This window comes from Oncorhynchus mykiss, chromosome 22, assembly GCF_057628025.1.
Source record: "Oncorhynchus mykiss isolate SJ-2025 chromosome 22, ASM5762802v1, whole genome shotgun sequence".
Taxonomy (NCBI): Eukaryota; Metazoa; Chordata; class Actinopteri; order Salmoniformes; family Salmonidae; genus Oncorhynchus; species Oncorhynchus mykiss.
In genome coordinates this window covers 52,112,961-52,140,892 of record NC_143043.1, presented here as the reverse complement: position 1 = coordinate 52,140,892, position 27,932 = coordinate 52,112,961, and the positions used below count along the sequence as shown (strand labels likewise).

Sequence of the window (27,932 nt, the reverse complement as noted above, 5' to 3'; positions counted from 1 at the left end):
CACTGCTCCAAAACCACTGTAAAAAAGCCAGCCTACGGTTCACAACTGCACATGAGGACAAGTCCTGGACTTTCTGACGGGCCGTCCCCAGGTGGTGAGGATAGGAAGCATCTCCACCCCGCTGATCCTCAACACTGGGAATGCGTTCTCAGCCCTCTCCTGTACTCCCTGTTCACCCATGACTGCGTGGCCATGCACGCCTCCAACTCAATCAAGTTTGCAGACGACACTACAGTGGTAGGCTTGATTACCAACAACAATGAGACGTCCTACAATAGTAGTGGGCTTGATTCCCAAACACTGACGGCCTACAGGGAGGAGGTGAGGGCCCTCGGAGTGTGGTGTCAGGAAAATAACCTCACACTCAACGTCAACAAAACTAAGGAGATGATTGTGGACTTCAGGAAACAGCAGAGGGAACACCCCCCTATCCACATCGATGGAACAGCAGTGGAGAGGGTAGTAAGTTTTAAGTTCCTCGGCGTAAACATCACAGACAAACTGAATTGGTCCACCCACACAGACAGCATTGTGAAGAAGGCGCAACAGCGCCTCTTCAACCTCAGGAGGCTGAAGAAATTCGGCTTGTCACCAAAAGCACTCACAAACTTCTACAGATGCACAATCGAGAGCATCCTGTCGGGCTGTATCACCACCTGGTACGGCAACTGCTCCGCCCACAACCGTAAGGCTCTCCAGAGGGTAGTGAGGTCTGCACAACGCATCACGGGGGGCAAAACTACCTGCCCTCCAGGACACCTATACCACCCGATGTCACAGGAAGGCCAAAAAGATCAAGGACAACAACCACCCGAGCCACTGCCTGTTCACCCCGCTACCATCCAGAAGGCGAGGTCAGTACAGATGCATCAAAGCTGGGACCGAAAAACAGCTTCAATCTCAAGGCCATCAGACTGTTAAACAGCTAACATTGAGTGGGGCTGCTGCCAACATACTGACTCAAATCTCTAGCCACTTTAATAATAAAAAATTGGATGTAATAAATGTATCACTAGTCACTTTAAACAATGCCACTTCATATAATGTTTACATACCCTATATTACTCATCTCATATGTATATACTGTACTCTATACCATCTACTGCATCTTGCCGATGCCGTTCAGCCATCACACATTCATATATTTTTATGTACATATTCTTATTTATTCCTTTACACTTGTGTGAATAAGGTAGTTGCTGTGAAATTGTTAGATTACTTGTTAGATATTACTGCACGGTCGGAACTAGAAGCATTTCGCTACACTCGCATTAACATCTGTATGTGACCAATTTGATTCGATTTGAAGATCGTACTTTTTGGAGAAATGTCCTCTGGTCTGAGGAAACAAAAATAGAACTGTATGACCATCGTTATGTTTGGAGGAAAAAGGGGGAGGCTTGCAAGCCGAAGAACACCATCCCAACCGTGAAGCACGGAGGTGGCAAGCATCATGTTGTGGGGGTGCGTTGCTGCAGGAGGGACTGGTGCACTTCACAAAATAGATGGCATCATGAGGGGGGGGGGAATTATGTGGATATATTGAAGCAACATCTCAAGACATCAGTCAGGAAGTTAAAGCTTGGTCGCAAATGCGTCTTCCAAATGGACAATGACCCCAGGCATATTTCTAAAGTTGTGGCAAAATGGCTTAAGGAAAACAAAGTTAAGGTATTGGAGTGGCCATCACAAAGCCCTTACCTCAATCATATCGAACATTTGTGGGCAGAACTGAAAAAGCATGTGTGAGCAAGGAGGCCTACAAACCTGACTCAGTTACACCAGCTCTGTCAGGAGGATTGGGCCAAAATTCACCCAATTTATTGTGGGAAGCTTGTGGAAGGCTACTCGAAACGTTTGACCCAAGTTAAACAATTTAAAGCCAATGCTACCAAATGCTAATTGAGTGTTTGTAAACTTCTGACCCACTGGGAATGTGATGAAAGAAATACAAGCTTTAATACATAATTCTCTACTATTATTCTGACATTTCATTCTTAAGATAAAGTGGTGATCCTAACAGACCTAAGACAGGGAACTTATACAAGGATTAAATGTCAGGAATTGTGAAAACTGAGTTTAAATGTATTTGGCTAAGGTTTATGTAAACTTCCGACTTCAACTGCATGACGATCAACTGTATTAACAGAAATATTTTTCCACTAGTCAACTATGAGAAATTAGTGTTGACATGAGTTTTATTAATTTTGTGGATGTGAGAGTTTCTGAATCCTCTCCGTGACCATGGATCAACCAGGAAATAGCCAGTAGTCCTACGCTACAGAAGTAAATGACCAAGACACTTTGGGTGCAAAACACAGATTTATTTACATTTTATTTACAGATATGTACAACAAATATTGTCCCTCTTCCTGATGTCTGGAAACCTCTGGTCCCCAATAAATATGGGTAGTGTGTTGGGGTTGAATATGAGCGGGGGTAGGGTATGTTGGTGGGGGTCCTAGAGTGGAGGTAAGGGGGTTCTAGGGTGGAGGTAAGGGGGTCCTTGGGTAGAGGTAGGGGGTCCTTGGGTGGAGGTCCTAGGGTGGAGGTAAGGGGGTCCTAGGGTGGAGGTAAGGGGGTTCTAGAGTGGAGGTAAGGGGGTCCTTGGGTAGAGGTAAGGGGGATCTAGGGTGGAGGTCCTAGGGTGGAGATAAGGGGGTTCTAGGGTAGAGGTAAGGGGGTTCTAGGGTAGAGGTAAGGGGGTTCTAGGGTGGAGGTAAGGGGGTCCTTGGGTGGAGGTAAGGGGGTTCTAGAGTGGAGTTAAGGGGGTTCTAGAGTAGAGGTAAGGGGGTTCTAGAGTGGAGGTAAGGGGGTTCTAGGGTGCCTGATCAGCTGGATTCACCACACGCCCCATAAATAGAACAGATCCTGGAGAGAGGGAGAGAGGGTTGATAAATGGAGCGATTAATAGAAGGCCAAACTAACAAGGCGATGCTGTAACGGCAGTACAACACTCCGACTAAGGCTGCGTTTACACAGGCAACCCGAATCTGATCTGCTCCTGATCTGATTGATCAAAAATACTATCGGTGGCAAAAGATCAGAATTGGGCTGCCTGTGTAAACGCAGCTATAGCATGCTTCTTTTACTGTGTTGAATATTAGTGGATGGTTTGAGTCCTGAATGCTGATTGGCTGAAAGCCCGTGGTATATCAGACCGTATACCACAGGTATGACAAAAAAATACATTTTACTGCTCTAATTACGTTGGTAACCAGTTTATAATAGCAATAAGGCACCTCAGGGGGTTTGTGGTATATGGCCAATATACCACGCCTAATGGCTGAATCCACATACAGCCATCGTACATAAGAACAGCCCTTAGCCGTGGTATATTGGCCATATACCACACCCCCCCCCTCGGGCCTTATTGCATATGTAAGCCATCTGTTAATTATTTTGTATGGTAGGCCTCCTACCTGTGCTGACTTGTCGCAGGAGGAAGAAGAAAGGTCTGTCTGCTTTGAAGACGGGAGCTCGGGATCGTTTGAGTAGCACCATAGCGGTTACTGCCGCTGCTTTGGTCCCGTCCTCTGTTACCTCTATCCTGGCCTCATGAAAGGCATCTGACACATACAGGCCTTCCTCTGCTGTGGAGAGATAACAAACACAATGCTGTAAGTACTGGACAGTCATCTGCAGGGTACTGAGGATGACATGGAGTCTCATACAGGCTTTTATAGCTCAACTCAGAAAGTAAACCAAATTCCAAATTTTGACAATGTTCCTCGTTGAAAAGCAAATTTCTTTCTTTCTTTCTTGAATTGACACAAATTTAAATGGAATTTGACCCCAATCCTAATCTCACATTAAACCAGGAAAAGGCAGTTTAAGTGTTCTGTACCTGAGAGTCCAGTGAAGTCTGCTGCCATTGGATTGAAGGCGTCACTGACCCCCATTGACGGCAGAATCAACCTCAGGTTGAACCTGTTCTGCATTTTAAACCTGTTAAATGACAGTGCATTACACTACCGTTATCCTGTTTCGCCACGCTAGATCAGTCATCATGGAGGTTAGGACATGGTAAATGCTATGGTATACTTGGGATGACGATGACACCCATTCATACCCCACAAGACATGCCACCAGAGGTCTCTTCACAGTCCCCAAGTCCAGAACAGACTATGGGAGACACACAGTACTACATAGAGCCATGACTACATGGAACTCTATTCCACAGTACTACATAGAGCCATGACTACATGGAACTCTATTCCACAGTACTACATAGAGCCATGACTACATGGAACTCTATTCCACAGTACTACATAGAGACATTACTTCATGGAACTCTATTCCACAGTACTACATAGAGCCATGACTACATGGAACTCTATTCCACAGTACTACATAGAGACATTACTACATGGAACTCTATTCCACAGTACTACATAGAGACATTACTACATGGAACTCTATTCCACAGTACTACATAGAGCCATGACTACATGGAACTCTATTCCACAGTACTACATAGAGACATGACTACATGGAACTCTATTCTACATGAAGTAACTGATGCAAGCTGTAAAATTAGATTTTAAAAAACAGATTTAAAAAACACCTTATGGAACAGCGGGGACTGTGAAGCAACACAAACATTGGCACAGACACACAAACACGATAACATACTCACTATACATACACATGGATTTAATACTGTAGACATGTGGCAGTGGTGGAGTAGGGGTCTGAGGGCACACAGTGTGTTGTGATATCTGTGAATGTGTTGTAATGTTTTTAAAATGGTTAATTTTGTTTGAACCCAGGAAGAGTAACTGATGCTTAGGCAGCAGCTAATGGGTATCCATAATAAATACAAAATACCCTAAACTATAATCCTTACCTAACCCTAAACCGTTTTAAATGTCAACTTCAATGACGTGAAGTTGGGCTGTCCCAGGTATCCCTCTTAGCAAACGTCCGTTAGGATACAGGGAACGGAAGCCACTTTGGGCTAGGAAATGTTTTACATCAGTGATACTAACCTGGTATAAGAAATGTTTTCAAGTGAAAACATATTGATGTGTGTAGGCTACCTGGGGAGAAAGACATCCATCTTGGTTCTACGGAGGCCAGTGTCCCAGGTGGCCACAGCGCTGGGAGTTAGCTGGGATTCCAGAGAGGACAGTGGCGTCTTCCTGTCGCTGGGCAGAGCTACCAGCAGACTGAGGGAGCGGCCCAGGTACGGCAGCTCCAGAACTGTGTAGCGCTGATCAGACAAGGTGCGGAACTGACCTACACATAGAAGGGAAACAAAGAGAGGGACCCACTTAAATAAGGACACAGGATAATCAATCATATGGATTTTAGAAGCCCTTTTTAACATTAGCAGTTGTCAGGGTTTTACAGATACCCAGCCCAGAACACCCAAAGACCAAGCGATGCAGAAACACTAAACACTTATACTTTACAATTGTACAATGTCAAATGATCTAGATTACTGTAGTACGAACCAAAACTCCAACTCTACCATTAAGATAAATGCGGTGTGGTGCTTGATGGATTGACTGTAAGCGGCAGCCAAAGGGAGAGACAGAGAGAAAGATATTGCCGTTGTCTCTTCTCACTTACCAAAGTTGACCTCTGTGGCCTGGTGCATCATGGGCACCTCGATGGTGCTGCCGTCCGACAGGGTGAAGGGAAGGTTCTGGGTGTCAGTGAAGAGGAACTGTTTCTGCCACACGCCCCGGAAGTTTACAGTGTTGACCAGGGCCATCTGCAGCCGCTGGCCCCACAACGAGGTCTCTTCCTGGGCCTCGCCAGACCCAAACAGCTCCCCGCTGCCACCGGACTGGAGCGGCTCACCGGTGCCGTGGTTACGTCCCCACTGTTGCAGCTGGCTTCGGCTGTGGTTGGGCTGGCTGAAGTTGGCTCGCACCAGACTGCTGTTGCCCAAGGCTGCTGCATGCTGGGTAAAAACAGGAAGTAGCTGGACGCCGCTCTGGACGAATAGGACGCAGGCCTGCCGGAGCCGCACCCCGTGACTGGAGTTACCCACATCCCCCTGCGACCGCAACAGGAAGTCCTGCACCTGCATATCTGGAGAGACCGGAAATGGAATCAGTGGCTTGGTTCCCACTAAATTAGCTTTTTGTTTTTCATTTTAGGTTAGGGTTAGGCTTAAGGTTAGCAGTGTAGTTCGGGTTAGGCATAAGGTTAGCAGTGTGGTTAGGGTTAGGTGTAAGGTTAGCAGTGTAGTTAGGGTTAGGCATAAGGTTAGCAGTGTGGTTAGGGTTAGGCATAAGGTTAGCAGTGTGGTTAGGGTTAGGCTTAAGGTTAGCAGTGTGGTTAGGGTTAGGCGTAAGGTTAGCAGTGTGGTTAGGGTTAGGCATAAGGTTAGCAGTGTGGTTAGGGTTAGGCGTAAGGTTAGCAGTGTAGTTAGGGTTAGGCATAAGGTTAGCAGTGTGGTTAGGGTTAGGCGTAAGGTTAGCAGTGTAGTTAGGGTTAGGCATAAGGTTAGCAGTGTGGTTAGGGTTAGGCATAAGGTTAGCAGTGTGGTTAGGGTTAGGCTGTATGGTTAGCAGTGTAGTTAGGGTTAGGCATAAGGTTAGCAGTGTGGTTAGGGTTAGGCATAAGGTTAGCAGTGTGGTTAGGGTTAGCAGTGTGGTTATGGTTAGCAGTGTAGTTAGGGTTAGGCATAAGGTTAGCAGTGTGGTTAGGGTTAGGCATAAGGTTAGTGTGGTTAGGGTTAGGCTTAAGGTTAGCAGTGTGGTTAGGGTTAGGCGTAAGGTTAGCAGTGTAGTTAGGGTTAGGCATAAGGTTAGCAGTGTGGTTAGGATTAGGTATAAGGTTAGAGTGTGGTTAGAGTTAGCAGTGTGGTTAGGGTTAGGCATAAGGTTAGCAGTGTGGTTTGGGTTAGGCATAAGGTTAGCAGTGTGGTTAGGGTTAGGCATAAGGTTAGCAGTGTGGTTAGGGTTAGGCATAAGGTTAGCAGTGTGGTTAGGGTTAGGCATAAGGTTAGCAGTGTAGTTAGGGTTAGGCATAAGGTTAGCAGTGTGGTTAGGATTAGGTATAAGGTTAGAGTGTGGTTAGAGTTAGCAGTGTGGTTAGGGTTAGGCATAAGGTTAGCAGTGTGGTTAGGGTTAGGCATAAGGTTAGCAGTGTGGTTAGGGTTAGGCATAAGGTTAGCAGTGTGGTTAGGGTTAGGCATAAGGTTAGCAGTGTGGTTAGGGTTAGGCATAAGGTTAGCAGTGTGGTTAGGGTTAGGCATAAGGTTAGCAGTGTAGTTAGGGTTAGGCATAAGGTTAGCAGTGTGGTTAGGGTTAGGCATAAGGTTAGCAGTGTGGTTAGGATTAGGTATAAGGTTAGAGTGTGGTTAGAGTTAGCAGTGTGGTTAGGGTTAGGCATAAGGTTAGCAGTGTGGTTAGGGTTAGCAGTGTGGTTATGGTTAGCAGTGTGGTTAGGGTTAGGCATAAGGTTAGCAGTGTAGTTAGGGTTAGCAGTGTGCTATGGTTAGAGGTAAAATCAGATTTGAAGAAGATAAGTATTCCCCACTAATGGTTAAGGGCTAGGGTAAGCTGACACTAGATACGATTTTGCAACTTGTCCAGATAATGACGACCCAAATGGAAACCTTGTGTGTGCAAGAATGTGATGAGGAAACGATGTATTCCCAAAACAAGAGTGAAGAAGACACCAGGATCTGGCCAACCCATTTAATCCGGCTCTGCAACGGCAAGTGCATATATGTATGTATGTATAAATATAACGTGTGTATGTACTGTATGTACAGTTGGGCAAAAAAGTATTTAGTCAGCCACCAATTGTGCAAGTTCTCCCACTTAAAAAGACGAGAGAGGCCTGTAATTTTCATCATAGGTACACTTCAACTATGACAGACAAGATGAGAAAAAAAAAATCCAGAAAATCACATTGTATGATTTTTGGAAGTGGAGGGTAACATCTCACAGCAAGAACTGGCAAATCTGGTGCAGTCCATGGGGAGGAGATGCACTGCAGTACTTAATGCAGCTGGTGGCCACACCAGATACTGACTGTTACTTTTGATTTTTCCTCCCCTTTTGTTCAGGGACACATTATTCAATTTCTGTTAGTCACATGTCTGTGGAACTTGTTCAGTTTATGTCTCAGTTGTTGAATCTTGTTATGTTCATACAAAAATGTACACATGTTAAGTTTGCTGAAAATAAACGCAGTTGACAGTGAGAGGACGTTTCTTTTCTTTTGCTGAGTTTATTTGAATCATATTAAAATAAAATGTAAAGTGAGTGCTCGATTGAGTTCTATTTTGCTAATTGTTGGCTACCGTCTGTGATTTTTGCCTACAATATTTCAGGATGTGTAACAAGATGTGCACAACAACGTGCCAAAGAATCAAAGCCTCAATATTTGCAGACATAGGTTACAAAATTACAATAATATTGACACATTCTCTAATTACGGTTAAATCTATGCCGTGTTTTGAGAAACGCATGTGACATCGAGCCCAGGTCCATACCACATACACAGCCACCCGTGGCTTAGAGTCGAAACCTTTTCTTCACTTTGGCACCTTTCACCTTTTTTTATCAATCAAGTATGCTGATAAATCAATAAAATATCATCCTTCTCTCTCTACCTGAAGTACGCCCTTCTCTACATTACCTTTTAAACTTCACTGGTTTAGTGACTTCTGTGTAACACCGTGACCTTTCGACCCCAGTGTCTCGGTATTACCCTCTGAATAATCTGATTACAAAGCAGAGGCAGGTATTAAGTCTCCAGACTCTACCAGCCGACAGGACCCCCATGCCAATTGTACCAGCGGTGCAGCCCGGCACCAGTTTAAGGGAATGGTATTCTCAGGTGACTGATTTAAACAAACCGTAATGGAGAGCAAAATAAACCCACACTGGTAAAGATGCTAGTTAAAGATGCTAGTTAAAGATGCTAGTTAAAGTGCTCAGCCACCGCCCTTTCACCTTTTAGCCCATGGGGCTCTGCTTGGTGGGCGGGATTTCTTACCGTTGATGTCATATCCCAGTGCGGCCACCAGTTGCGCCAGCGTGTTGCCGCGGGCGCCCAGCTGCAGTAGACCCAAGGACAGCGAGACGCTCGCCGGCGACACTATCAAGTTGGAGTTGTTCTCTGTCTTGGTGAGCGTTTGGTAAAGGTTGACGGCGAACTCTGTGTGCAGCTCTCCCATGGTGTCTTGAAGGCTGAAGGCGTCACACTGACCCCTCTCCACCAACCAGAAGTAGACAAACAGCGAGGTCATCGACAGGCGACACATGACCTTGGAAGTGAATGGTCAAAGGACAAATGTAGATGTTGATGGCAGATGGGGTCCACAGCGATGGGGTCCACAGCGATGGGGTCCGCAGCGATGGGGTCCACAGAGATGGGGTCCACAGAGATGGGGTCCAGAGAGATGGGGTCCACAGAGATGGGGTCCACAGAGATGGGGTCCACAGCGATGGGGTCCACAGAGATGGGGTCCAGAGAGATGGGGTTCACAGAGATGGGGTCCACAGCGATGGGGTCCACAGAGATGGGGTCCACAGAGATGGGGTCCACAGAGATGGGGTCCACAGCGATGGGGTCCACAGAGATGGGGTCCACAGAGATGGGGTCCAGAGAGATGGGGCCAACAGAGATGGGGTCCAGAGAGATGGAGTCACTGCAAAGACAAGGAGGGTAGGTCATGTTATACCGTCTTTATAGGCATATTTTTCCTTTTCCGTGTCACTACATATATTGATTTTATTTGGCTGTTAAAAAAAATATATAAAACTTGACAAAGTCAATGACTTGTGATCCCTGATGATATCAAGTGTTGCCTTAGATACATTCATGAATAGTTCTTGGTGGGATAACTTTTCATTGTAACACCATACTTAGTTACGTATGGAAATCCAGAGAGGACGTATGAATTAAAAAAAATGCTTCCCTTGTTATGTTGAGATCACAACGAGATCACGAGATAAACTGTATAAATAGGAGTGGATGTATTGATGTTAGATTGACTGTATGACTAAGGCGGTAGAGCCCATGGTGGATCAGAGCCCACGGTGGATCAGAGCCCACGGTGGATCAGAGCCCACTGTGGATCAGAGCCCACGGTGGACCGGCGCCCCACGGTGAACCGGCGCCCCACGGTGGACCGGCGCCCCACGGTGGACCGGCGCCCCACGGTGGATCAGAGCCCGCGGTGGACCGGCGCCCCACGGTGGATCAGAGCCCGCGGTGGATCAGCGCCCCACGGTGGACCAGCCTATACGTTTTTATTGATTGCTACACCAAGGGATGGTATATTTAGTGCTGACATCATGCTTTCATTTGTGTTTGGAAATCATTATCAGTTTATAAGTTAGAACGTTAGCAAGCTAAATATCCCTTGAGCTGTAGAGCTAACTATGGGGTATATAAGCCATGAACAATACCTGACAGGCCCCGTCCCCAAGACCACAGCGAACTAGCTAGCTAGTTAGCTAGGTAGTCTTGTTAGCTAGATAACTAGCTAGCTAGCTTGTTATCTACACTGGTTGTTAGCTTGCACAACTGATATGTATGTAATTGTAAGGAACACTTTGTGTTTTATCAATACTATTTACAATTACAAAGTGAGTGAGCTCTATTTTTGACAGGCTGATCAGATTCAACAGCAGACTCAAAGGCTGATAAGTCTGGATTCTGCCTTGTAGGCTGTTTCATAGGTAAAGCTCCTTGCAGGCTGATTAGCATTGATGGGTTCGGATTTCTAAACTTTAAATATTATTAATCATTAGTTGTCATAGAGATATGAGGGGTGCCATAGTCTAGGGTCTACACCAGAAGTTAATGGTTATCTGTAGGAGGAATGCATATGGTGGAGGCAATTAAGCTTGGAATGTACTGAGTGAAGGAGAGACGACCACATCTTGGCTGATAAGGGTGGGGAGTTGTGGATTAGTGAGGAAAGGGGGCTGAGGTCAGGTCAGGTCACGTTAAGGGAGAACGAACAGTTTATTGCCTGCGTCACTTCATTTCCTGCCTGGCAACAGAGATTATTTAGAGAGAAGGAGGAGATTCAACCCCGAATTTGAGTATATATGCCACCGCTGGTGGTACCAGGTCTGCATCCCACCTCGACAACAGCCAGTGAAATTGCAGGCAGACATACAAGTATTATACACCATTTTAAAAGATAAACCTCTTTTTAAATCCAACCACAGTGTCCGATTTCAAAAAGGGCTTTACGGAGAAAGCACACCATGCGATTATGTTAGGTCAGCGTCTAGTCACAGAAAACTATACAGACATTTTCCAGCAAAGGAGAGAGCTCACAAAAGTCAGAAATAGCGATTAAATTCATCACTAACTTTTGATGATCTTCATCAGATGGCACTCGCAGGACTTCATGTTACACAATAAATGTGTGTTTTGTTCGATAAAGTTAATCTTTATGTCCAAAAACTTCAGTTGAAATTGGCGCGTTATGTACAGTAGTCATTGTCTCAATCAAACATCCGGGGAAAATGCAGAGAGCCACATCAAATTACAGAAATACTTATCATAAACATTGATGAAAGATACAAGTGTTTAACATACATACAGGGAGTACAGGTACTGAGTCAATGTGGAGGCTATACACAGGGGAACCGGCACAGAGTCAATGTGGAGGCTATATACATGGGGTACCGGTACTGAGTCAATGTGGAGGCTATATACAGGGGGGTGCCGGTACTGAGTCAATGTGGAGGCTATATACAGGGGGTACCGGTACTGAGTCAATGTGGAGGCTATATACAGGGGGGTGCCGGTACTGAGTCAATGTGGAGGCTATATAGAGGGGGGTGCCGGTACTGAGTCAATGTGCGGGGGCACCGGTTAGTGGAGGTAATTTAGGTAACATGTACATGTAGGTAGAGTTAAAGTGGCTATGCGTAGATAATAAACAGAGAGTAGCAGCAGCGTAAAAGAGAGGTCTGGGAAGCCCTTTGATTAGCTGTTTAGGAATCTTATGGCTTGGGGGTAGAAGCTGTTAAGAAGCCTTTTGGACCTAGACTTGCCATGCGGTAGCAGAAAGAACAGTCTATGACTAGGTTGGCTGGAGTCTTTGACAATAATTTGGGCCTTCCTCTGATACAGCCTGGTATAGAGGTCCTGGATGGCAGGAAGCTTGGCCCCAGTGATGTACTGGGCCATATGGACATACGGTCGGAGGGCGAGCAGTCAATGGATACTTGCGGTCAGATGCCGTGCAGTTGCCGTACCAGGCAGTGATGCAACCAGTCAGGATCCTCTCGATGGTACAGCTGTAGAACCTTTTGAGGATCTGAGGGCCGATGCCAAATATTTTCAGTCTCCTGATGGGGAATATGCTTTGTCGTACCCTCTTCACGACTGTCTTGGTGTGTTTGGACCATGATAGTTTGTTGGTGATGTGGACACCAAGGAACTTGAAGCTCTCAACCTGCTCCACTACGTGCTCCGTCCACCTTTTCCTGTAGTTAACAATCATCTCCTTTGTCTTGATCATTTTGAGGGAGAGGTTGTTGTCCTGGCACCACACGGCCAGGTCTCTGACCTCCTCCCTATAGGCTGTCTCATCGTTGTCAGTGAACAACACTGTTGTGTTTGATAACTTGAATCCACAAACACCAGAGACTAGCATAGCGTAGAGTAGCATAGTAAATGTGAATCTGTGACACTAAAATTATATAGCTATGATATGTTATGTTTGGTATGGTTACATAAGACAGAAGGTTACTTAAAGGGATAGTTTGGGATGCTAACAGTTACTGTAGACTGCCAGTCATTGTGCTATCGCTAGTTAGCAATTACGCTAACATTAGTTAGCAACTTCCTTCAAACTACATGCAGAGACATAAAAATTGTATTCATGATTTCATCTGACTCTGGGGAAGTAGATAAACGGCTTCGTTGACAAAATCTTGAAGTATCCCTTTAAGACCAAAACAAAAGAAGGGTGCCTGGCCATGGTGGATTGGTAGGCTTATAACACTGACAGCTTTAGCATTTTAGCTGATTTTCATATTTTCAACTACTTACCACTTTTTCATCTACTTTGCATCTACTTAGCATGTTAGCTAACCCTTTCCCCTATCCTTAACCTCTTTAGGGTAGGGGGCAGCATTTCGGATGAAAAGCATTCCCAAATGAAACGGCCTGCTACTCGGGCCCAGAATATATGATATGTATACAACTGGTAGATTTGGATAGGAAACACTCTAAAGTTTCCAAAACTGTTAAAATAGTGTCTGTGAGTATAACAGAAATGATTTAGCAGGTGAAAACCTGAGAAAAATCCATTCAGGAAGTAGTTTTCTATTCAATGCCATTACAGTATCCATTGACTTAGGACTCCATTTGCAGTTCCTATGCCTTCCATTAGATGTCAACAGTCTTTAGAAATAGTTCTTATAAATGAGGGAGTAAGACCAGTCTGAACGAGTGGACCCTACCGTGTCGCAGAGCTTTTTCATGCGCATGTGCGTGTTTACCTTTTATATTGACGCCGTTATTGTCCGGTTGAAATATTATAGATAATTTAGGCTTAAAAACAACCTGAGGATTGAATATAAACATTGTTTGACGTGTTTCTATGAACTTTACGGATACAATTTGGATTTTTTTATCTGATTGTTTTGACTGCGTTTGAGCCTGTGGATTACGGATGAAAACGCACTAACTAGGTATGCTTTCACCGAAAAGCATTTTATTAATATGACACTGTGGTTGGTTTAACAAGAAGTTAATCTTTAAACCTATGTAAAATATGTTTTGTTTTTTGAATTTTTATAATGAGCATTTCTGTAATTGAATTTGGCGCCCTGCAATCTCACTGGATGTTGGCCAGATGGGCGTACCCTAGAGAGGTTAATCCAACCTTAACCACTAGCCTAGATAATGTTAGCCACCTTGCTAACGTTAGCGTTAGCCACCTTGCTAACGTTAGCATTAGCCACGTAGCTAAAGTTAGCCAAAACAAATTATAATTCACAACATATCATACGAAATTGATGATGGACATCCACAAATGAATACATACCATACGAAACGTAACAAGTCTTTGGAGTGTCCCATATTTACATTTACTATATATGTTAAGTCTTTCCCCTGATTCCAGGTTGCAAATACATGTAGCCTATGCCTATAATGATCATGACTGATATACTATAAGCAAATGTTCCTTACCCAGTAGACAGGCTATCTAATAGGGCTATCTTCTGTATACCCCCTACCTTGTCACAACACAACTGATTGACTCAAATGCATTAAGAAGGAAATAAATTCCACAAATTAACTTTTAAGAAGGTACACCTGTTAATTGAAATGCATTCCAGGTGACTACCTCATGAAGCAGGTTGAGAGAATGTCAAGAGTGTGCAAAGCTGTCATCAAGGCAAAAAAGGTGGCCACTTTGAAGAATCTCAAATATAACGTATAGGTTGATTTGTTGAACACTTTTTTTGGTTACTACATGATTCCATATGTGTTATTTAATAGTTGTAATGTCTTTACTATTATTATACAATGTAGAACTTTTGACTGGTACTGTATTTTAAAGAGCCAAAGCTAATGGAAACCATATAAGCCAACAGATAGGGAACTTAAATGATCGGCAATAATTTAAAGTTAAAACTCGTCACAGTTGTAAGTCTGTCATAACTGCGCTTGGCCATATTAAACAAGGCACATGCACGTGCCAGAAACTTACCTGTAAGTCAGGTACATAGGAAGGTTACAATTATGTCGCCTATCTGTCCCAATTCCTGACAGTTATCTCCAAGGATCTGGTGTCCACTAAAGTCCTCTATCACTGTCACTGGAGAGCTTGTGTGCGCGTATGTCCCCCTCTCACCGTTCATGTCCCGGTGTTTGTTGTGTCTGCGCCTTGCGTAGCCAGCTGCTTGAGTGGTGAGCGGGTTCTCAGTCATAAGACCGTGTTTAAAGGGAGTGCTCGGTGTTTGCGGTCTCTGTCGGCGATGTCCGTACCACTCGGCTAGAATTCCCACTTCCCCGAACCGGCACTAGAAGGAGCCAGGCGCAGGGGAGGCATGTCACCGACGGGCAAATCCCAACACAAACTGAGAAAAAAGACATACACACACACACTGTTCATTGAAGACAGTCGGTCCCCTAATTATTTGTTGTGGTGATCAAATGGCATCCCTAAAAAGAGGATAACAACACACTGACCATCCCAGTACTGCATTAGGAATGACGCTATGGAATGTATCATTACAGTCGTGGACAAAAATATTGGCAACCTTGCACTTTTTTTCAAGTAACTCACAATTTTCCATCAAAATAAGTTGAAATTGAACAAAGTATTTGGTCTCCACATTTCGTTATTTCACTGTTAATATTACAGAACCTTTGTTTTCGATTCAGAACTTAATATATCCATTTAAATCAGTAAATAAACAGAAATGCCACTGACAAAATTATTGAGACCTTAGACTTCAAATTTGGTAGCACAGCCTTTGGTCTAAATAACTGCAATCAAGCGCTTCCTGTAGCCAACGATGAGCTTCCTGCACCTCTGTACTGGCAGTTTGGACCCACTCCTCTTGGTCAAACTGCTCCAGTTCCTCCAGATTAGAAAGGTGCCTTCTTCTAACTGCTGTTTTCAGATCTCTCCACAAGTTTTAAATGAGATTTAGATCTGGACTCATTGCTGGCCACTTCAGAACAATCCATCGTTTTGTCTTGAACTGTTCCTGGGTGCCTTTTTGAAATGTGTTTGAGGTCATTGTCCTGATGGAAGACCCCTTGACCTTCGACGGTGACCCAGCTTTCTGACACAGGGTCCGACATGGCGCTCCAAAATACCCTTGGTATTCACCTGATGTCATGATGCCATGCACACGTTCAAGGCACTCAGAGCCAGAGGCAGCAAAGCAACCTCAAAACATCACTGAACCCCATCCATGTTAGACTGTAGGGAAGGTCTTCTTTTATTTGAAAGCTTCATTTTGTTTTCTGTAAACATAGAGACGGTGTACTTTATAAAAAAATAATATTTATAATTTGGTCTCATTCTGTCCACAGGACATTCTCCCAGAAGAGATTTTTGTCATGTTCAGGTGTCTTTTGGAGAATTGCAGTCAGGCTTTTTTTTAATGTATTTTTCTCGGCAGTGGGGTCCTCCTGGGTCTCCTACCATATAACCCCCTATCATTGAGTTGGCGGCGGATGGTACGAGTTGAACCTGTCGTACCTTTGTTTGTCTGAAGGTCAGCTTGAATCTGTGTGGCAGTTGACCGAGGTGCTTTCTCCCCTATTCGAACAATCCTTCGCTGTAATCTTCCATCAAGTGTTCTCTCTTGCGGCCACGTCCAGTGAGGTTGGCTACAGCGGCATGGGGCCTTCAACGTCTTGATAACATTAGGTACGGTGGAAACAGGAACACCAAGGTCTCTGGAGATGGACTTGTAGCCTTGAGATTGTCCATGCTTGACTATAATCTTGTGTCTGACCTCCTCAGATAATCCTCTAGTTTTCTTTATTTTGTCTATGCTCATTGCGGTACACACAGTGACACAAAACAGGAGAATGAGTCATTTTCTCTATTCAAATGAGTGATTTTTTTATACAGCAGGCATCTTCAACTCATCACAGGTGAGTTCAATTTGAAAGTAAATGAGAATCACCATTATTTTTGGCCACGACTGTAAGTTATCTGGTAATGAATGATTATTTGTGACTGAGTCCTGTTCGGACACATATTTTGTCCATCATCTTTACAGTTCGGGTTCCTAGCTACCCTAACAGACCCTCGCAACCCTAACAGACCCTAGCAACCCTAACAGACCCTAGCAACCCTAACAGACCTTTGCAACCCTAACAGTGCCTAGCAACCCTAACAGCGCCTAGCAACCCTAACAGACCCTAGCTACCCTAACAGACCCTAGCTACACTAACAGATCCTTGCAACCCTAACAGTTCCTAGCAACCCTAACAGACCATAGCAACCCTAACAGACCATAGCAACCCTAACAGATCCTTGCAACCCTAACAGATCCTAGCAACCCTAACAGACCCTAGCAACCCTAACAGACCCTAGCAACCCTAACAGACCCTAACAGACCATAGCAACCCTAACAGATCATTGCAACCCTAACAGACCCTAGCTACCCTAACAGACCCTAGCTACCCTAACAGACCCTAGCTACCCTAACAGACCCTAGCAACCCTAACAGACCCTAGCAACCCTAACAGACCCTAGCAACCCTAACAGACCCACAAATTTGTTTGCATCTCTGTTAGTGAGCATTTCTTTTTTGCCAAGATAATCCATCCACCTGACAGGTGTGGCATATCAATAAGCTGATTAAACAGCATGATCATTACACAGATGCACCTTGTGCTCAAGATAATAAAACACCACTCTAAAATGTGCAGTTTTGTCACATAACATAATGCCACAGATGTCTCAAGTTTTGAGGGAGTATGCAATTGACATGCTGAATGCAAGAATGTCCACCAAAGCTGTTGCCAGAGAATTGAATCTTTCTCAAAAATGTTCCACCATAACGTAGTTTTATTGAATTTGGCAGTACGTCGGACCGGCCTCACAACCCCAGACAACGTGCATGGCGTTGTGTGGGCGAGCGGTTTGCTGATGTCAAGATTGTGAACAGAGCGCCCCATGGTGGCAGTGGGTTTTGGTATGGGCAGGCATAAGCTGCGGACAATAAAATACAGAGTAAGAGACAGAGAGACAGAGAGAGAGAGATAGAGAGAGAGAGACAGAGAGAGAGAGACAGACAGACAAGGCAAAAGGTGGTCTCTCTCTCTCTCTTTCTCTGTGTTCAGTCCCTGGTCTGCTGCCCTCTGGCCCTGGCCTCGGCTCTGTGTAGTTGGTGAGCTGCCATTCTAAACCCTGGCGACCCCCAGATCACTGCCAGGTCAGGACCATATCAACTAGCAGGCCATAGTAACTCTCCATACAGGACCCTGCCAACTAGCAGGCCATAGTAACACTCCATACAGGACCATATCAACTAGCAGGCCATAGTAACTCTCCATACAGGACCATATCAACTAGCAGGCCATAGTAACTCTCCATACAGGACCATGTCAACTAGCAGGCCATAGTAACTCTCCATACAGGACCATGTCAACTAGCAGGCCATAGTAACACTCCATACAGGACCATGCCAACTAGCAGGCCATAGTTACACTCCATACTTCTTCTAATAACATACCCAGGTTATGGTTGTCAAATTCTCAGACAATCGGACATTGTGTATATTAACAGTAGCATTTTCTGTCCATTCTCACGTTTCATCATCTTAGCAATTATGATGCAGTTATACCAAAACAATACACAACACAGAGTTTCATATCCAAGTTTTAATGTGGGAGAAAAACAGCAACAGACAAATTGCAACAGGATCCCTTGGGACCCAGAGCTTTGTGGGTTAATATACCATATTATTTACAGCACTTTGAAGTAAGTCTCAGCTCTGTTAAAAGTACACTCAAGACACACTTTTATTGATCCTGGTGATTCAGGAGTATCATTAAAACAGGTTAAAACATGCTCCATCAACATTATAAAAACTATACAGAAAACCCTTTACATCGCTGAATTAAGTAAACAAAAGCCCAGTCATGAATCTGATGAACTGATACCTGACATGAACATGGTCGCTCTAGCTGGAAGATGTGAATCTTGGTGAGGACATGTTGAATACTAGTGACTGTTTTAATTGAACTTCCACAATGTTATCATGTTTAAGTTGTAAGTTGAAAACTCTATTTTTTTCAAAAAGCACTGTGTGAGTAATCTTGCCAACAGACAAAAGAGCTGTGAATGGATCAGTGGTTGACCAATGAGGTGCCTTGATTTGGCTCGGCAACAGGAACACATAATGGACACATAATGGACACATAATTGTTCTTGCTAGTCATTGCGCTAACGCAATAGTTAGCATTGTCTCGCGAAACTACCTCTAACTTCCTTCATACTGGACACAAGATACATCAGTGGTGGTTGCTGAGGGGAGAACGGCTCATAATAATGGCAGGAAAGGAGCAAATGAAATGTCACCAAACAAAGAGAAACCATGGAAACCATAGAAATCATGGAAACCACGTGTTTGATGTATTTGATACCATTCCACTGATTCCGATCCAGTCTTTACCACGAGCCTGTCCTCCCCCAATTAAGGTGCCACCGTCCTCCTCATAAGAAATAGTATCCACGAGTTCAACTGACTCTGGGGAAGTAGATAAAGGGTTTCCTTCCTAAAATCCTGTGTATGTTTGGTGGGACGTTGATGGAATATTCTCCTAAAACCACAGAAAACTGGACACATGAACGTTCTTGTAACGTTCCCATGAAACATATCTAGAACGTGAAACATCTTAGGGTCTGAGAACATGGCAACCAAGTTCTAGGGAAGTTATGTTTGACATTAAGGGAATGGTCTCTTGAGAATATTCCTTGCACATCACGGGAACAATCCCATGTAAACCCGTTAGTTAATGACCAAATGAGACTCTTAAGGGAACGATTTTCTAAAGTTGTGGGAACGTTTTGTTGTTAGGTGGGTAGTAACAGTCCACACGACAACAGAGTGAGGGTACAGCCGGTAACCTTTCACCTCACTCTCTACTCTAAGACCCTTGGTTATGTGTGTGTGTGTGTGTGTGTGTGTTTTTAGGAATGAGGTTTGAGTAATTTAATCCCTACTAGCGGGGTCAGTCCCCACGGTCTCCATTCAGACTTCCGCCCACCACCCTCTGACCACCCCTCCACCCACCCCTGCCTCTAGCCTCATTGAGCCAATGGGCGACTGGGAAAGAGGAGGTGGAAGAGGAGGAGGAGGAGGAGAAAAGAGGAAGAGGAGAAGGATGGTTCCCACCAGCGAGAAACCACAAGACTACACGTGATTTCCTCTCCTTGGTTTTTCATGCCTGTGTTCCTCTCTCTCTTCCTGAGTGGTTCTCCAGAAAGGACATCTGGTAAAATGATTCATTTGTAATTCCCTGTGAGGTAAGACAGACAGAGAGAATAGTAACAGCAACACATCTATGGCTGAATGCATTCAACAGTCATGGGCTACCTGGGGGGGGGGGGGATACCTAGTCAGTTGTACAACTGAATGCATTCAACAGTCATGGGCTACCTGGGGGGGGGGGTACCTAGTCAGTTGTACAACTGAGTGCATTCAACAGTCATGGGCTACCTGGGGGGGGGGGGGGGGGGGGTACCTAGTCAGTTGTACAACTGAGTGCATTCAACAGTCATGGGCTACCTGGGGGGGGGGGGGGGGGGGGGGGGTACCTAGTCAGTTGTACAACTGAGTGCATTCAACAGTCATGGGCTACCTGGGGGGGGGGGGGGGGGGGGTACCTAGTCAGTTGTACAACTGAATGCATTCAACAGTCATGGGCTACCTTTGGGGGGGGGGGGGGATACCTAGTCAGTTGTACAACTGAATGCATTCAACAGTCATGGGCTACCTTTGGGGGGGGGGGGGGGGATACCTAGTCAGTTGTACAACTGAATGCATTCAACAGTCATGGGCTACCTTTGGGGGGGGGGGGGGGGAATACCTAGTCAGTTGTACAACTGAAGGCATTCAACTGAAGTGTGTCTTCTGCATTTAACCCAACCTATCAATCAGAGAGGTGCTGGGGGCTGGAATAATCAACATCTATGTCTTCAGCGCCCAGCGAACAATGGGTTAACTGCCTTGCTCAGCGGCAGAGGGACACATTTTTTAATCCAGCAACCATTCAGTTACTGGCCCAACACTCTAACCACTAGGTTACCTGCCGCCTCTACACTCTAACCACTAGGTTACCTGCCGCCTCTACACTCTAACCACTAGGTTACCTGCCGCCTCTACACTCTAACCACTAGGTTAACTGCCACCCCTACACTCTAACCACTAGATTACCTGACGCCTCTACACTCTAACCACTGGGTTAACCTACCACCTCTACACTCTAACCACTAGGTTACCTGCCGCCTCTACACTCTAACCACTGGGTTACCTACCGCCTCTACACTCTAACCACTAGGTTACCTGCCACCTCTACACTCAAACCACTAGGTTACCTGCCTCCTCTACACTCTAACCACTAGGTCACCTGCCGCTTCTACACTCTAACCACTAGGTTACCTGCCTCCTCTACACTCTAACCACTAGGTTACCTGCCACCCCTACACTCTAACCACTAGGTTACCTGCCGCCTCTACACTCTAACCACTAGGTTAACTGCCACCCCTACACTCTAACCACTAGGTTACCTGCCGCCTCTACACTCTAACCACTAGGTTACCTGCCTCCCTACACTCTAACAACTAGGTTACCTTCCACCTCTACACTCTAACCACTAGGTTACCTGCCGCCTCTACACTCTAACCACTAGGTTACCTGCCGCCCCTACACTCTAACCACTAGGTTACCTAGGTTACCTGCCTCCTCTACACTCTAACCACTAGGTTACCTGCCACCTCTACACTCTAACCACTAGGTTACCTGCCTCCTCTACACTCTAACCACTAGGTTTACCTGCCTCCTCTACACTCTAACCACTAGGTTACCTGCCTCCTCTACACTCTAACCACTAGGCTACCTACCGCCTCTACACTCTAACCACTAGGTTACCTGCCGCCTCTACACTCTAACCACTAGGCTACCTGCCACCTCTACACTCTAACCACTAGGCTGCCTGCCACCCCTACACTCTAACCACTAGGTTACCTGCCTCCCCTACACTCTAACCACTAGGCTACCTACCGCCTCTACACTCTAACCACTAGGTTACCTGCCGCCCCTACACTCTAACCACTAGGTTACCTGCCTCCTCTACACTCTAACCACTAGGTTACCTGCCTCCTCTACACTCTAACCACTAGGTTAACTGCCACCCCTACACTCTAACCACTAGGTTACCTGCCGCCTCCCTACACTCTAACCACTAGGTTACCTGCCTCCCTACACTCTAACTACTAGGTTACCTTCCACCTCTACACTCTAACCACTAGGTTACCTGCCGCCTCTACACTCCCACCACTAGGTTACCTGCCGCCCCTACACTCTAACCACTAGGTTACCTAGGTTACCTGCCTCCTCTACACTCTAACCACTAGGTTACCTGCCACCTCTACACTCTAACCACTAGGTTACCTGCCCCCTCTACACTCTAACCACTAGGTTTACCTGCCTCCTCTACACTCTAACCACTAGGTTACCTGCCTCCTCTACACTCTAACCACTAGGCTACCTACCGCCTCTACACTCTAACCACTAGGTTACCTGCCGCCTCTACACTGTAACCACTAGGTTACCTGCCGCCCCTACACTCTAACTACTAGGTTACCTGCCTCCTCTACACTCTAACCACTAGGTTACCTGCCGCCCCTACACTCTAACCACTAGGCTACCTGCCGCCTCTACACTCTAACCACTAGGTTACCTGCCTCCTCTACACTCTAACCACTAGGTTACCTGCCACCCCTACACTCTAACCACTAGGTTACCTGCCGCCTCCCTACACTCTAACCACTAGGTTACCTGCCGCCTCTACACTCTAACCACTAGGTTACCTGCCTCCTCTACACTCTAACCACTAGGTTACCTGCCACCCCTACACTCTAACCACTAGGCTACCTGCCGCCTCTACACTCTAACCACTAGGTTACCTGCCTCCTCTACACTCTAACCACTAGGTTACCTGCCTCCTCTACACTCTAACCACTAGGTTACCTGCTGCCCCTACACTCTAACCACTAGGTTACCTGCCGCCCCTACACTCTAACCACTAGGTTACCTGCCTCCTCTACACTCTAACCACTAGGTTACCTGCCGCCTCTACACTCTAACCACTAGGTTACCTGCCACCTCTACACTCTAACCACTAGGTTACCTGCCGCCCCTACACTCTAACCACTAGGCTACCTGCCTCCTCTACACTCTAACCACTAGGTTACCTGCCTCCTCTACACTCTAACCACTAGGTTACCTGCCTCCTCTACACTCTAACCACTAGGCTACCTGCCTCCTCTACACTCTAACCACTAGGTTACCTGCCTCCTCTACACTCTAACCACTAGGCTACCTGCCTCCTCTACACTCTAACCACTAGGTTACCTGCCTCCTCTACACTCTAACCACTAGGTTACCTGCCTCCTCTACACTCTAACCACTAGGTTACCTGCCGCCCCTACACTCTAACCACTAGGTTACCTGCCTCCTCTACACTCTAACCACTAGGTTACCTGCCGCCTCTACACTCTAACCACTAGGTTACCTGCCTTCTCTACACTCTAACCACTAGGTTACCTGCCGCCCCTACACTCTAACCACTAGGCTACCTGCCTCCTCTACACTCTAACCACTAGGTTACCTGCCTCCTCTACACTCTAACCACTAGGTTACCTGCCTCCTCTACACTCTAACCACTAGGCTACCTGCCTCCTCTACACTCTAACCACTAGGTTACCTGCCTCCTCTACACTCTAACCACTAGGCTACCTGCCTCCTCTACACTCTAACCACTAGGTTACCTGCCGCCCCTACACTCTAACCACTAGGCTACCTGCCTCCTCTACACTCTAACCACTAGGTTACCTGCCGCCTCTACACTCTAACCACTAGGTTAACTGCCACCCCTACACTCTAACCACTAGATTACCTGCCTCCTCTACACTCTAACCACTGGGTTACCTACCGCCTCTACACTCTAACCACTTGGTTACCTGCCGCCTCTACACTCTAACCACTGGGTTACCTACCGCCTCTACACTCTAACCACTAGGTTACCTGCCACCTCTACACTCAAACCACTAGGTTACCTGCCTCCTCTACACTCTAACCACTAGGTCACCTGCCGCTTCTACACTCTAACCACTAGGTTACCTGCCTCCTCTACACTCTAACCACTAGGTTACCTGCCACCCCTACACTCTAACCACTAGGTTACCTGCCGCCTCTACACTCTAACCACTAGGTTAACTGCCACCCCTACACTCTAACCACTAGGTTACCTGCCGCCTCTACACTCTAACCACTAGGTTACCTGCCTCCCTACACTCTAACAACTAGGTTACCTTCCACCTCTACACTCTAACCACTAGGTTACCTGCCGCCTCTACACTCTAACCACTAGGTTACCTGCCGCCCCTACACTCTAACCACTAGGTTACCTAGGTTACCTGCCTCCTCTACACTCTAACCACTAGGTTACCTGCCACCTCTACACTCTAACCACTAGGTTACCTGCCTCCTCTACACTCTAACCACTAGGTTTACCTGCCTCCTCTACACTCTAACCACTAGGTTACCTGCCTCCTCTACACTCTAACCACTAGGCTACCTACCGCCTCTACACTCTAACCACTAGGTTACCTGCCGCCTCTACACTCTAACCACTAGGTTACCTGCCGCCCCTACACTCTAACCACTAGGTTACCTGCCTCCTCTACACTCTAACCACTAGGTTACCTGCCTCCTCTACACTCTAACCACTAGGTTAACTGCCACCCCTACACTCTAACCACTAGGTTACCTGCCGCCTCCCTACACTCTAACCACTAGGTTACCTGCCTCCCTACACTCTAACTACTAGGTTACCTTCCACCTCTACACTCTAACCACTAGGTTACCTGCCGCCTCTACACTCCCACCACTAGGTTACCTGCCGCCCCTACACTCTAACCACTAGGTTACCTAGGTTACCTGCCTCCTCTACACTCTAACCACTAGGTTACCTGCCACCTCTACACTCTAACCACTAGGTTACCTGCCCCCTCTACACTCTAACCACTAGGTTTACCTGCCTCCTCTACACTCTAACCACTAGGTTACCTGCCTCCTCTACACTCTAACCACTAGGCTACCTACCGCCTCTACACTCTAACCACTAGGTTACCTGCCGCCTCTACACTGTAACCACTAGGTTACCTGCCGCCCCTACACTCTAACTACTAGGTTACCTGCCTCCTCTACACTCTAACCACTAGGCTACCTACCGCCTCTACACTCTAACCACTAGGTTACCTGCCGCCTCTACACTGTAACCACTAGGTTACCTGCCGCCCCTACACTCTAACTACTAGGTTACCTGCCTCCTCTACACTCTAACCACTAGGTTACCTGCCGCCCCTACACTCTAACCACTAGGCTACCTGCCGCCTCTACACTCTAACCACTAGGTTACCTGCCTCCTCTACACTCTAACCACTAGGTTACCTGCCACCCCTACACTCTAACCACTAGGTTACCTGCCGCCTCCCTACACTCTAACCACTAGGTTACCTGCCGCCTCTACACTCTAACCACTAGGTTACCTGCCTCCTCTACACTCTAACCACTAGGTTACCTGCCTCCTCTACACTCTAACCACTAGGTTACCTGCTGCCCCTACACTCTAACCACTAGGTTACCTGCCGCCCCTACACTCTAACCACTAGGTTACCTGCCTCCTCTACACTCTAACCACTAGGTTACCTGCCGCCTCTACACTCTAACCACTAGGTTACCTGCCGCCTCTACACTCTAACCACTAGGTTACCTGCCGCCCCTACACTCTAACCACTAGGCTACCTGCCTCCTCTACACTCTAACCACTAGGTTACCTGCCTCCTCTACACTCTAACCACTAGGTTACCTGCCTCCTCTACACTCTAACCACTAGGCTACCTGCCTCCTCTACACTCTAACCACTAGGTTACCTGCCTCCTCTACACTCTAACCACTAGGCTACCTGCCTCCTCTACACTCTAACCACTAGGTTACCTGCCGCCCCTACACTCTAACCACTAGGCTACCTGCCTCCTCTACACTCTAACCACTAGGTTACCTGCCGCCTCTACACTCTAACCACTAGGTTACCTGCCGCCCCTACACTCTAACCACTAGGTTACCTGCCGCCCCTACACTCTAACCACTAGGCTACCTGCCTTCTCTACACTCTAACCACTAGGTTACCTGCCTCCTCTACACTCTAACCACTAGGTTACCTGCCGCCTCTACACTCTAACCACTAGGTTACCTGCCTCCTCTACACTCTAACCACTAGGTTACCTGCCACTTCTACACTCTAACCACTAGGTTACCTGCCGCCTCTACACTCTAACCACTAGGTTACCTGCCTCCTCTACACTCTAACCACTAGGTTACCTGCCGCCTCTACACTCTAACCACTAGGTTACCTGCCTCCTCTACACTCTAACCACTAGGTTACCTGCCTCCTCTACACTCTAACCACTAGGTTACCTGCCGCCTCTACACTCTAACCACTAGGTTACCTGCCTCCTCTACACTCTAACCACTAGGTTACCTGCTATGTGCTTTGGCCATTGCAATGAACATGAATCTACAACGTTTCAAAATAACACACTTTACATAAAAACAAACCAAAGACAAAACACAAAAGCTACACACAAAGCGTACATCATATACACAGCGTGAAGACAAAACCCAGACGGTGGAGAGGTGAGCAACTCACCGTGCCTCACCTCCTGGGGCTTATTTCCAGGGCTTCAGGGGGCCTTTTGGGTCGGATTAGCTGCATGGTGGAGCGGTGCGCGGTGGGCCCGGAGTGAGGCAGCGCTGTGAGCCGGTGTCGCCGTAGTGATGTGCCAGGCACGCCGGCGAGATTAGAGACCAGAGGCGCTGGCACTGAGAGAGGGGGGATGCATCCCGCCCTGACACAGAAAGGGACAAAGGCCAGTGAGGTAAGAGGGCATCCCACATCTAGATAAGTCTGTGTAATAGATTTTTGACCGGATACAGAATAGCTAAACTATATATACAAAAGTATGTGGACAGCCCTTCAAATGAGTGGATTTGGCTATTCCACCCAAACCCCATAGATGACATAACATTTAGCACACAGCCAAGCATTCTCCATAGACAAATATAGGCAGTCAAATGGCTTTACTGAAGAGTTCAGTGACGTTCAACGTGGCACCGTCATAGGAGTCCATCTTTCCAACAAGTCAGTTTGTCAAATTTCTGCCCTGGTCAACTGTAAGTGCTGTTATTGAGAAGTGGAAACGTCTAGGAGCAACAACGGCTCAGCTGCAAAGTGGTAGGCTGAAACGTGTAGCACACACAAATTGTCTGTCCTCGGTTGCAACACTCACTACAGAGTTCCAAACTGCCTCTGGAAGCAATGTCAGCACAACAACTGTTCCTCGTGAGCTTCATGAAATGAGTTTCCATGGCCGAGCAGCCACACACAAGCCTAAGATCCCCATGTGCAATGCCAAGTATCGACTGGAGTGGTGTGAAGCTCGCCGTCATTGGACTCTGGAGCAGTGGAAACACGTTCTCTGAAGTGATGAATTACGCTTCACCATCTGGCAGTCTGACGGATGAAAATGGGTTTGGCGGATGCCAGGAGAACGCTACCTGCCCCAATGCATATTGCCAACTGTAAAGTTTGGTGGAGGAGGAATAATGTTTTGGGGCTGTTTTTCATAATGGTCTGGGGCTGTTTTTCATGGTTCGGGCCCCTTAGTTCTAGTGAAGTGTTATCTTAATGCTACAGCATACAATGACATTCTAGACAATTCTGTGCTTCCAACTGTATGGCAACTGATTGGGAAAGGCCTTTTCTTGTTTCAGCATGAGAATGCCCCAGTGCACAAAGCAAAGATAATACTGAAATGGTATGTCAAGATTAGTGACTGGTTTGCACCCTGAAGAACTTGACTGGCCTGCACAGAACCCTGACCTCAACCCCACTGAAAACCTTTGGGATGAATTGGAAGGCCGACTGTGAGCCAGTCCTAATCGACCAACATCCGTGTCCGACCTCACTAATGCTCTTGTGGCTGAATGGAAGAAAGTCCCCCGCAGCAATGTTCCAACATCTAGTGGAAAGCCTTCCCAGAAGAGTGGAGGCTGTTATAGCAGCAAAGGGGGGACCAACTCCATATTAATGCCCATGATTTTTGGAATGAGATTTTTGAGGATTTGATGCCAACGCTTTTCAACCTTCTGAAG

The 27,932-nt window shown here is 46.5% G+C and overlaps 1 protein-coding gene across 1 annotated transcript; it reads right to left on the bottom strand.

Annotated features, from left to right (window-relative positions):
- Positions 1 to 2,309: 2,309 nt before the first annotated feature.
- On the bottom strand, positions 2,310 to 14,929 carry serpine3 (serpin peptidase inhibitor, clade E (nexin, plasminogen activator inhibitor type 1), member 3). The gene is made up of 7 exons (XM_036959426.2): positions 14,669 to 14,929; positions 8,971 to 9,625; positions 5,578 to 6,045; positions 5,043 to 5,241; positions 3,848 to 3,948; positions 3,423 to 3,593; positions 2,310 to 2,871 (listed from the first exon to the last, which is right to left on the bottom strand). The coding sequence occupies exons 2-7, from the start codon at positions 9,236 to 9,238 to the stop codon at positions 2,819 to 2,821; spliced, it is 1,260 nt and encodes a 419-aa protein (XP_036815321.2). The 5' UTR covers positions 9,239 to 9,625; positions 14,669 to 14,929; the 3' UTR covers positions 2,310 to 2,818.
- Between the last annotated feature and the right edge of the window lie 13,003 nt (positions 14,930 to 27,932).